Genomic DNA, 11,662 nt, shown 5'->3' with positions numbered 1-11,662 from the left:
TTGATCCGATCTAGTTCAATAGTTATATATCCTCACATAGGAACCCAAGGTCATTGATCTGATCTAATTCAATAGTTATATAACCTCATATAGGAAACCAAGGTCATTGATCCGATCTAGTTCAATAGTTATATAACCTCATATAGGAACCCAAGGTCATTGATCCGATCTAGTTCAATAGTTATATATCCTCATATAGGAAGCCAAGGTCATTGATCTGATCTAGTTCAATAGTTATATATCCTCATATAGAACCCAAGGTCATTGATCTGATCTAGTTCAATAGTTATATAACCTCATATAGGAAACCAAGGTCATTGATCCGATCTAGTTCAATAGTTATATAACCTCATATAGGAACCCAAGGTCATTGATCCGATCTAGTTCAATAGTTATATATCCTCATATAGGAAGCCAAGGTCATTGATCTGATCTAGTTCAATAGTTATATAACCTCATATAGGAACCCAAGGTCATTGATCCGATCTAGTTCAATAGTTATATATTCTTAGATAGGAACCCAAGGTCATTGATCCGATCTAGTTCAATAGTTCTATATCATCATATAGGAACCCAAGTTTATTGATCCGATCTAGTTCAATAGTTATATATTCTCATATAGGAACCCAAGGTCATTGATCCTATCTAGTTCAATAGTTATATATCCTCAGATAGGAACCCAAGGTCATTGATCCGATCTAGTTCAATAGTTATATATCATCATATAGGAACCCAAGTTTATTGATCCGATCTAGTTCAATAGTTATATATTCTCATATAGGAACCCAAGGTCATTGATCTGATCTAGTTCAATAGTTATATAACCTCATATAGGAAACCAAGGTCATTGATCCGATCTAGTTCAATAGTTATATAACCTCATATAGGAACCCAAGGTCATTGATCCTATCTAGTTCAATAGTTATATATCCTCATATAGAACCCAATGTCATTGATCTGATCTAGTTCAATAGTTATATAACCACATATAGGAAACCAAGGTCATTGATCCGATCTAGTTCAATAGTTATATAACCTCATATAGGAACCCAAGGTCATTGATCCGATCTAGTTCAATAGTTATATATCCTCAGATAGGAACCCAAGGTCATTGATCTGATCTAGTTCAATAGTTATATATCCTCATATAGCAAGCCAAGGTCATTGATCTGATCTAGTTCAATAGTTATATATCCTTAGATAGGAACCCAAGGTCATTGATCCGATCTAGTTCAATAGTTCTATATCATCATATAGGAACCCAAGTTTATTGATCCGATCTAGTTCAATAGTTATATATTCTCATATAGGAACCCAAGGTCATTGATCCGATCTATTTCAATAGTTATATATTCTCATATAGGAACCCAAGGCTATGTCACAAAAAGGCTTGTTTTGTATGGAAAGTTATTTAAAGCATAAAAAATAAGAAATAAACATCTTTTTTTTAGCAGACTAAATGCCTAGATTGGTTGAAACCTTTTGAAGCTCCCTCCAGGTCTGAGAATTACGATTTGAACAAACTTGAATCCACCCGATCATTAGAATCATTGTAACGCCATGATTGCTCTGAATACATACTTTGTCAACCACATATTCAGCAAGTCACTGATTCAGGACAATCAGTGATCCACGAATGGAAAAACTGAACAGACCAACAGGTTAGCTTTCAAGGCCCCATGTCAGTACTCTAAACACTGCCCCCTCCCTCCCCCAAGAGGATGAACACTGCTCCCCCTAGAGGATAAACACTGCCCCCCCCCCCCCCCCCCCGACTTTGTTGAAGCACTCAATCATTAATAGAGTGAATACTCTCCTTGATCATATACTGTGCGAGCAGAATTGCTAGCGAGGATTTAGTTTTGGCATTATTAGTGAGGGTGTTGAGATTGCTAAAACTGAATATCGCTAACAATTTATTACCTATTGTAGGTACTAGTTATCTTTCTTGGAAGTACATAGTCGCTAAAACTAGCTCTCACTAAATATTATACCCATTTTTGTGGGAAAATTGACACATTTGCAACTCGCTAAAAATCCCACTTACACGGTAGTATACATACCTCGTAATATTCCAGTCCGCTGAAGCTCATGGGTAAGAGAATGACCAGGAGGCCCCCGACCACCACTACCCCACCCAACACAATCACGCACACACACTTCTCATCCGAGGACGACATGCTTTATGGCTGCAACCAAAAAATACTCATGCAGCAAAACAAAGCTTATATTTATAGTTTTAAAACATGAAGACATACACTAAATGGAAGACCATGTCCAACACAGAAAGCAAAATATATATAAGGAAGCAAAGGAGTAGATCTGCAACAGCATCCAGTCTAAACATTCTTTCCATGTTGGAACCGTCAAAAACCAAAACTATTTTCTTAATTTGAAATATATGACATATTCAATTTTAAGTAATCCTTTTTTTTTTTAAATGACAATCTTTCAGGCAAGTTTTGTTTGTATATGTGTGTTAATCCAACAACCATTTTCACATACATTACATGTATTTAATCTCTTAATTTGATTATAGATAATTCTATAACCACTCAACTGCTGATTACAGAGTCTAATACAAATAAAACTAATGAACTCTTTCAACAGTTGATCTTATTAATTCCAGACATTCATTATTATATTAAAATGCAACAATTTCTGAGGAAAATAACATCAATTGATCAAGGTTTTAATCTTAAGGTACACACATGTAACAACTGGAAGTGCAATTTGTATGGCTTGGTGAACTGTTATTTATAAGACATTTGTATACACTGAGTAATCATATATATATGTATATATATATATATATATATATATATATATATATATATATATATATATAACGCGATTCACAGAATTTGCCTCAAATCCAAATCTGTTCATACTGACCATGAACAGCTCAAAAGTGTTGTTCATTTCTTATATTTATATTCATTTACTAAATCACTGTTTGTTTACATTGCTTATATTTTGTTGCATAAAAAACTCCTAGCCTCTGTCACAGTCGTATTGTGACGTACGTCCACACATAGACATGATGTCACACTTTGTCTCGCCCTGCCTTTTATCAACAATGCACGGTGCACTGTATTTTGGAGCTAGGAGACCACAATATTGGGATGATAATCCAATTAAGTTTACAATTTTAATCTGAGGTGTGACTTGCAAGATCTTTGTAACACATGTTGTAATTTTTTCAAATCATTACGCTCTCTGAGTCCCGTGCTTTAAGCTAGTTCATAATCCGTTCATAGTCAATATGAATGGATTGTGTCGCGTGCTGAAATTGGTTGGTTCATAGAGGAAAATGCGATTTGTAATATAAATAAATATATATATATATATATATATATATATATATATATATATATATATATATATATATGCCTTTAAAGGGACATGGACACGATTTGTGCTGGAAAACTTCAAATTTTATTTTTCCATTTTTATTATTTACAATGTTAACTGTCAAAAGTATTTCTAATCGTTAACCAAAATTTGAATATCAATTGTTGAGTTACATTAGTGAGATACGGCACTCATAATTCCTAGTTATGTAAACAAGGCGTGTGCCACGTTTTTGTTTACATATAGATTGCTCAATAAAAAATACCATGTTTAAAACAAAATAAGATGTGTCAAACATTAGAAATTGTTTAAATGTGTTCAGAATTACCTTGTAATTTGAAAAATCTGCTTTAAACGAAACTTTTACAAGTATATTTAACCTATGTAAACAAACACATGGCACGAGCCTTGTTTACATATTTTAAACAAAGAATTGTGAGCTCTGTATCTCCCATGTACCTTGACAACTGACATTCAAACTTTTGCTGACCATTAGCAATACCTTACTGAAGATTTCTAAACATTAAAAATGGAAAAATAAAATTTGAAAATTTTCATCTCAAACCATGTCCATGTCCCTTTAAAGAGACACTACAGCTCATTTTGCGCAAAAATCATGAAATGACAATTTTCCTAGCGCTTTCTCTATTTTTGTTACATTGTTGAAAGTATGAACTTTGTGAAAATAACACTTATCTAAATTTAAAAATTATCGTTTTAACGTAAAAATTAATACTTTTTGATGGCCTATACAAAAAATATCGAGTCTCCTCCTTTCAGTCTTCAGACGCATGCGCATAGACAGTAAACAGTGCAGCATGTCGTCTAGTGAGAGAAAGTGTAGTTTATAGATCTAGAATTTTGACAGATTCTGTGAGAAAAGAGGTAAAAATAGAATGAGATAAAACTCATACGTGAAAAGAAATTTACTTTGGTATCAGTTTGACCGTTGGAAAACAAAGAGCTCGGAGAAACCCATGTAACTCAGTGGCGGATCTAGGATTTCCGAAGGGGGTGTGAAAGTCAAAGATTAGCCACAGTAATCGACCATTCTGGTGCAAAATTTGGATTTTCATTCACAATCTGTGGCGTAAAAAGGGAGGGGGAATCCTGCCTGCCCCCCCCCCCCCCTAAATCTGCCATTGAGACTAGCTGCGAAGACACTATTTTTAAAAGTAAGTGCTATTCTTATCTGAACACGACACGTGTTAGTTGTAAAAACATCGGTCAATGGGAACATGGAAGGGTTTCTGTTGAAAAAATGATTTATATAATTACTTATTTTAAGGAGCAGGGAATACTCTTATACTTGAAAGGTGAGTGTGGACCCCCTTGAAGGGGAATTTAAATAATTTCCTACACAACACCTTTGCTGTCATTCAAAACCACGTGATGTAAATAAGCATTCAAAAGTCCGAGTCAGAATGAAGAAACCTTTGAATTCCGAACGATCTTCAAAGCGCAGTTGAGAGTAAATTGATGCATCCCAATTGTTCAAAATTGTCAGTATCGATATGAATTTTATCATTTTATCAATACATGTTTTAAAAAACACTTTATTAAAATGTGGAAAATGAGCTGTAGTGTCTCTTTAATATCAATGCCATGAAATCATTGGATTTGTATAATGAATTATGTTTATATCCAATCAAAATTCACTTCGCTAAATATAGTGTGTTATACTCTATGTGGAATAGCTTTTGTCAAATAGTACTGCAATGAAAAATAATTTATACTGGCAATATATGTGTCTATATAAATTTTACAAGTTAATGAGACATTTATTTGTTGAATGATCAGCAATCCCTTGATTTATAACGGGAAAATGTAAATGAAACTTTAGCTGCAGAACTGTTACAGTAGCTCTCTGGGGAAAAATAATGAAAGTATAGTTTTCTGATCTACACCAATATTAGAAAATATCTCTATAATATTTCTGAGTCAACCCATTTGGCAATCATTTAGTACATGTTATATAGATTTTTACGAAAACATGACTGAAGAAGACTTGTAACACAGTTGAAATATTTCTACAAAGTGTTTAGAGTTTTTTTTTTGTATTTTACTTCGAAAAAAGAGACTTATATATATATGTATATAAGCAGGAAAATATGCAGTTCCAAATTATATTCAAATCACTAGCGCTTTCTGGATTTTAACATCCATCCTCAGGTGACTACAAATATTGAATACTATTATAGTATTCAATATTTGTATTCACTTGAGGATGGATGTTAAAATCCAGAAAGCACTAGTGATTTGAATATATTTTGGAACTGCATATTTTCCTGCTTTTTTATTTAATTATTTTTAATGTGTGATATCAACTCTTTCTATTTGGATTATATAAATATATACATACTGGTATTGCCACAATTTAAACCAAAATTTAAAAAAAAATCTGAGCATTTGAATATCTTTCATTAATTATCTTCCTGTTTTTAACAATAAACAATTGAAGGTTTGTGGTTTTCCCCGACACTTAAACTTAATACTAACTGCACAGTTTCAGTGGGTTTGTCTATGTAAAACCCTACATTTCAAGATCATTGTAGTTCAATATACTTGTGATATTACATGTAGACGAATCAAACATTGACAACAGTGTTTCTGTATTCAAACACATTTCATGGACTATTTTAAAAGAAACAGTTACTCTTTGTACAATCAATGCAGCACGGCCCTTACAAATGTATAATATTTTTTTATAAAACCTATGCATGCAACAAATCAAACACATTATCTTCTCTAGTTCTGATAGACAGTCAGATATCAAATGCAGAGTGTCGAGTGAATACAGAATTTCTGTATATGTGCCATAAAATACCAAAATATAACTAGACACAGTTTTACTAAAGGTCGTAAATCCATACATACACGTAAATGTCGGCTTTACGATTGATTTTGCATACGAGAAAGATGTGTTTCATGAAAGGACGCTAGTTTGAGCCCCTAGAAACTAAAGCATGGAGTTAAAAACCCTAGAAGCTGAAGGGAGTCATGGAGTTAAAGACTCTAGAACCGGGTGGGAGTCATGGGTCTTGGGGTGAAAAACCCTAGAAGCTTGTGGAAGTCATTGGGTCAATTTGAAGCTTCTACAAGCTTGTGGGAGACATCAGAACAAAGCCTCTAGAAGAGGCTGGATCCATTGAATCATCATGGGAGGATCCTGTAGAGGTGATAGTATTTTTCAATACACACAGTCACACACACATAATTATATAAACCAAATACTACTTTGCTCATTTCGTTGGGTTTTGCCTCAGACTGCTTTTGGGAATGGTAATTTATTAACCATTATAATAACCATTTTCTGGAGCTTCAGCATGCACATTTAAGCAAAAGCATACAATGTATATACTTGTATGATCACTCCTCAAACAAATGTACTTTATACTAAAAGTTTATTGACTGCGTTTGCTAAACACATCACATCACATGGATTTAACTCAATTGCATGGTCAAGATCATTCTGACATGGGGTGTTCTTCCACAAACATAATGGAATGGTGCATGGTTTCAATATTTTGCTTGGCAGGATAATATTGGCCAATTTTATGCAAGTGCCTCCGTTTCCAACCTGTTTATTCCCGACATCATATGCCAATGGAATTCCTTACCACTTTCTGCAACTCTTTCGATTCTTTCAACCATGAGTCAAAAACTCCAACAACAAAAAAATCTAATTAAAATCAGACTTCTTAGATCCACGGCATATACTCTGCATAAAAAGATCTGACATAACCCAACTAGGGGCCATGTTCATGTGACCTTTATGTAAGCCAATCAACTATGAAATTGTCGGTGTTCACAATTCAAGGAAAATGGCTGCGATTTCTTGGTTTGAAAGAAAATTTAACACATCGCAGCTAGATTCCTCACATTAATTAAGTTAACCATCTTGAAAACTATTAATTCAAATCGTACCCATCCCTATTCATACATAAATCACAATTCACAATCAATTTAATTTGGGTGTATTTCATATCGTACGTTTTGTTGTTTGTAAGAACGGAATAGATTAAGCATTATTGCAAAAGTTTAAAAATTCATTATGTGAGAATATGAAATTTTATAGTGTGGATTAAACTTCATGGGAGAAAGAATACTGCAACTTGTTTACGAATTGCCGGGGAACTGCCTAATTAGCCATCATTGTCTCTATGGAGCAGTCTGACTGGCTGATAGTTCTCATGAATTTTCTATGCAAATGGTCTGATTTGAATCAGATTGTCAAGAAAAAAAGTACACACAGCATTAATAACAACCTTGACAGCTGTTTGAGCCAAGTTGCAATCGTCTTCATGAAGCATACCAGGCCACCTCGCCAGAGAGCCTCAGGGATTTCATCCAGAGACTGCAGATGTATATAGTGGACAACCCGTTTCTTATCTGCATTTCGCTTGCAGTTGAAGATGGAAACCTGGACTGCAGTATTCAGGTATCAAGTGATGGGTAGTATGTCATATAGCTTATTGTTCGAATTTTTGTCTGTATATTTACTGATAAAATTGTCGGCACTGAAACTGAAATAAGGAAGTCCTGCACAGTGACACGCTTTTCACTTCCATGCCAACACACTGTGCACTTTCACATAAAAAACAAAATTATAAATATTCACAATTTGCTTTTAACCAGCATGTTAGATGTTCAATACAGCATACCAGAGAAAAACAGGAGAATAAAACTCACCTCTTTCGTAGTTTAGATATTTCCAAATACCTTGGCCTTGCTAACTAAGGTTAACCCTATTAGTATTACACCCCAGCAGACGCATTCCAAGGAGTTTCTCCCCTTCTTAAAACAGAAAGAAAAAATGAACAACGAGCCCGATGGGCCGACCCCATCGAAAATGAGCTTTGGTATTTGTATCAATGGTATGTATGTATATATACCAAATAAACATTTATTGATTTATTTTGTTGTTCATAAAACACAATTGTTTTTTGTTTTGTTCTTGTTCTTGTATGGATATCTGAGATTTTGGGTGGCAACATGAAAAGGAAAGTGTCTAATATATATATATATATATATATATATATATATATATATATATATATATACACTCAGTGTATCACTCTTGTCATCAATGTAGTTTATCGATACTTGTCGTTTTTGCGTGTTATTTGTTTATGTAATATATGACGCGGGTTGCGTCGAAAATTCGAGTTTTAAATAACCAACAGTGTCGTCGCCTTTTCAGTGCTTTTATAATTTTTTTTTACTGGCCTTGTATCTTCTCAGATCCGACACTTTAAGAAAGTAGGGTGTTGTTGGGTTTTTGTGCTTATATATATATATATATATATATATATATATATATATATATATATATATATATATAAAGTATATTACATTGTCTAATTTATAAATATAACCTAGACTGTATTAAATCGTGCATCGTTTAGAATATATGAATTTAATTTAGAACTCGATACTCTTTATTTCATTTTTTAAAAGATATCTTTAATTGTTTACAATGATGCTGTACATAGAAGGAATTAATGCGCGCATCGATTCTTTTAAAGAGAGCAAATGAATTAAGGAGATCATTAAATTCAATTGTGGACATCTAGTTCACAATTGAAATAATGCTGTCCTTGGTAAAAAGTTACATGGACGTTCTCTTTCTGAAAATATGAAATAAAGTCAACCATTTACCACACATGTTTTTAGAAAATTAAATTTTTCTGACTTTTATAAAGGGTAGATAACTCTTCAAAAAAGTCATAAGTGCAAAAAGCTTCCCATAATCAATCCGTCCCTTAGTCGATTCGTCCCATTACCGATCCGTCCCTAGACTATCCGTCCTCTAGTAAATACGTCCCCTAGTCGATCCGGCCCAGAAAAAATAATAATTTTTCAAGTTCTATTTACAGTACTGAATTGATTTAATTCATCTGCGTATTTCATCTTCATGGTGTGTGTGCCGCTGGTATCTTCTGTCATCAGGTAGTCATCCTTTAATATGCTCTATGGTATTTATGACTTGATTGCAGACTAATTAACCTTGATCACACGTAATGTATATTAATCTTCTTGAGACTGTTTATCATAACAAATATCTCTTAATTAAAAGCAAGAAAAACATACTTTGCCAAGGTATTTGTTCCTCCATATTGAAATAAGCTTTCAGTATTTCCCAAAAAGAAGAGATGTTTTGATATTTGACAGCTTTTTCTAAGATCATTATACACATCACAATATTCGATAAAGTGGGCTTAATTTTCAATACAAAGAATACCTTTTGTTTTTAGACAAAATTTACATACTCTGTCATTTCTTGGAATATTTCTATACCTGCCACATTCTATTTCCAAATCATGAGCAATTCTTTGAACTTCTGGAGTTTTAAAAAAACCCAACAACTTCTAATAGTTACATGTAGGTTATTGTCAGCTCGTAATTAATGATCAAAGGTTGCACAACAATGCAGTTACAAAAACTGTTTTCACCAAGGTGTTTTCACAATGATCAGTGGACATGGGACACACATTTACATTAATTGCTATACATAGTTGAATAACGATGTTTTTACAATAATTAATGAGCACACATTTTCATAACCATCTCACTTCAAACAACAATTATAAATCCTAGTTAACCCTTTAACTACCCAGAAATTTTCGAGTTTTCCTTCAAAGCAGATACAAATATTTCAAATTGAAATTAAAGCATTTTCTAGTCACATTTTCGTAATATAACCTATGCATATTCTGAAAGGAAAAATCTTGAAGATTTTAATTATGCACTAAAATGTGGTGTAACGGTTGCCATGACAACAAAAATACCCCACAAATCCCCAAAAATGTGTTTTTTCACCAGTTTCGTCACCTAAAGCACACAAATTGAATGTTTATCAGACATCATTTAAATACATTTTAGGAATAGTTGTATTCATATACATGTATTACATGCATTCATGAAATTAAGTGTCATTTATTGTAAATATAATTATACATGTACATAAACATTGAAGTACAAGATGCGCATAAGTTACAGTAGACTATATGTAATTATTGTAAAATGTTCCTTAAAACTTGAAGAAAATTTTTAATGAAAATTAAAACTTTCTCTACGCATATTTTTAGAATATAACTCATAAACATTTCAAAATGAAAAAATAAGTTTCTAATTATGCAGTATAACAAATTTTTACAGTTACCATGGCAACTAAATGAGTCCATGAATGACAAAAATATGTTGTTGGTTTTTTTTCCGGTACATTTTTGTTGTTGATTTTTCATGCCTTCCTTCACATGAAAATACAAATTGACCAGTAAACTGCTACACTAAGTTTTGAATTATGTAGTATGATCTGATGTTATGGTTACCATGGCAACACAATAACCCATAAATCGCTGAAATGAGTTTTTCATCCTTTTCGTCCCTTGAAATAGAAAAATTGTTCAATAAACTATCACAATGTTTACGTCATGTACGTAATGATATCATGAAAACTAGCAGTACAAGTTCAAATATACATGCAAGATTTATAAACCTACAATACATACAACCATATGCCTATAAAAATTAAATACCTTTACTCTCCAAATTCTAATATAATATTGTTCAGTAGATCATAAATGCGTTAATAGCTTAGTTCGTTTATAATACAATAAGCTAAATACATGGACATTGCATCCGCGCTAGTCACGCTTACTAAGTCTGGGAGTACCGTACGTATGTACATTAGGCGTGGCTTGCGACGATGAATATAATGATAAAACAGTGAACCATATATTTACAGCGTTATATGATCTAAATTAATTGTTACTGAATTTTTTCTATTTATATTACAAAAATAAAGCGTACACTGTCTCGCCTCGATCACGCATAGAAAACTACACCATCGGCACCGACGCTTTTTTCGCTGATGTGTCTCACATGCAAGCCGTTTTCTCATCGGACTGAAGAAGTTTCCGATCAGACACTGGACAACGTCTAGTGAGAAATCACATTAGAGAGTAATGCCTGTGAGGTTTCACGGTACCTGGGGTGTTCAACCATAGAACATAAAACGTGTTTCCTGCAGGCACGTATAATAGGGGGAGGGGGTGTTGCCATCCCCCAACTTTTTTCAACACCTTTTAATGTTAAAAGATATATTTGGTGACCCCTCCCATATTTTATAATAGTATTGAAATATAAAAATGTAAAGTCGAAGTTATGAATTGAACTTGTGTACATGTATTGAAAGGTGTGCAACCTCCTCCCCCTTTTTAAGAAGTCGAAGTTTGGGATTATTTATGAGTTGGCGCTAATACATGTCACACCCCTGAGTTTAAAATTTATTTTCGGAATTTTT

General features: G+C 33.2%; 1 protein-coding gene across 1 annotated transcript in view; it reads right to left on the bottom strand.

The window, feature by feature from the left end:
• Positions 1–8,203, bottom strand: part of LOC125681944 (uncharacterized) — a 23,813-nt gene extending 15,610 nt beyond the window's left edge. Inside the window, exons 1-2 of the mRNA XM_048922235.2 lie at positions 8,047–8,203; positions 2,064–2,189 (exon numbers count right to left, since the gene is read on the bottom strand). Of these exons, the coding sequence (XP_048778192.1) occupies positions 2,064–2,180 (117 nt within the window). The 5' untranslated portion in view covers positions 2,181–2,189; positions 8,047–8,203. The remainder of the gene's footprint in view (positions 1–2,063; positions 2,190–8,046) is intronic.
• Positions 8,204–11,662: the final 3,459 nt, after the last annotated feature.

The sequence above is a fragment of the Ostrea edulis genome, chromosome 2 (assembly GCF_947568905.1).
Source record: "Ostrea edulis chromosome 2, xbOstEdul1.1, whole genome shotgun sequence".
NCBI classification, from domain to species: Eukaryota; Metazoa; Mollusca; class Bivalvia; order Ostreida; family Ostreidae; genus Ostrea; species Ostrea edulis.
Note: the sequence above shows the minus strand (reverse complement) of the source record. Positions and strands in the feature narration are given on the sequence as shown.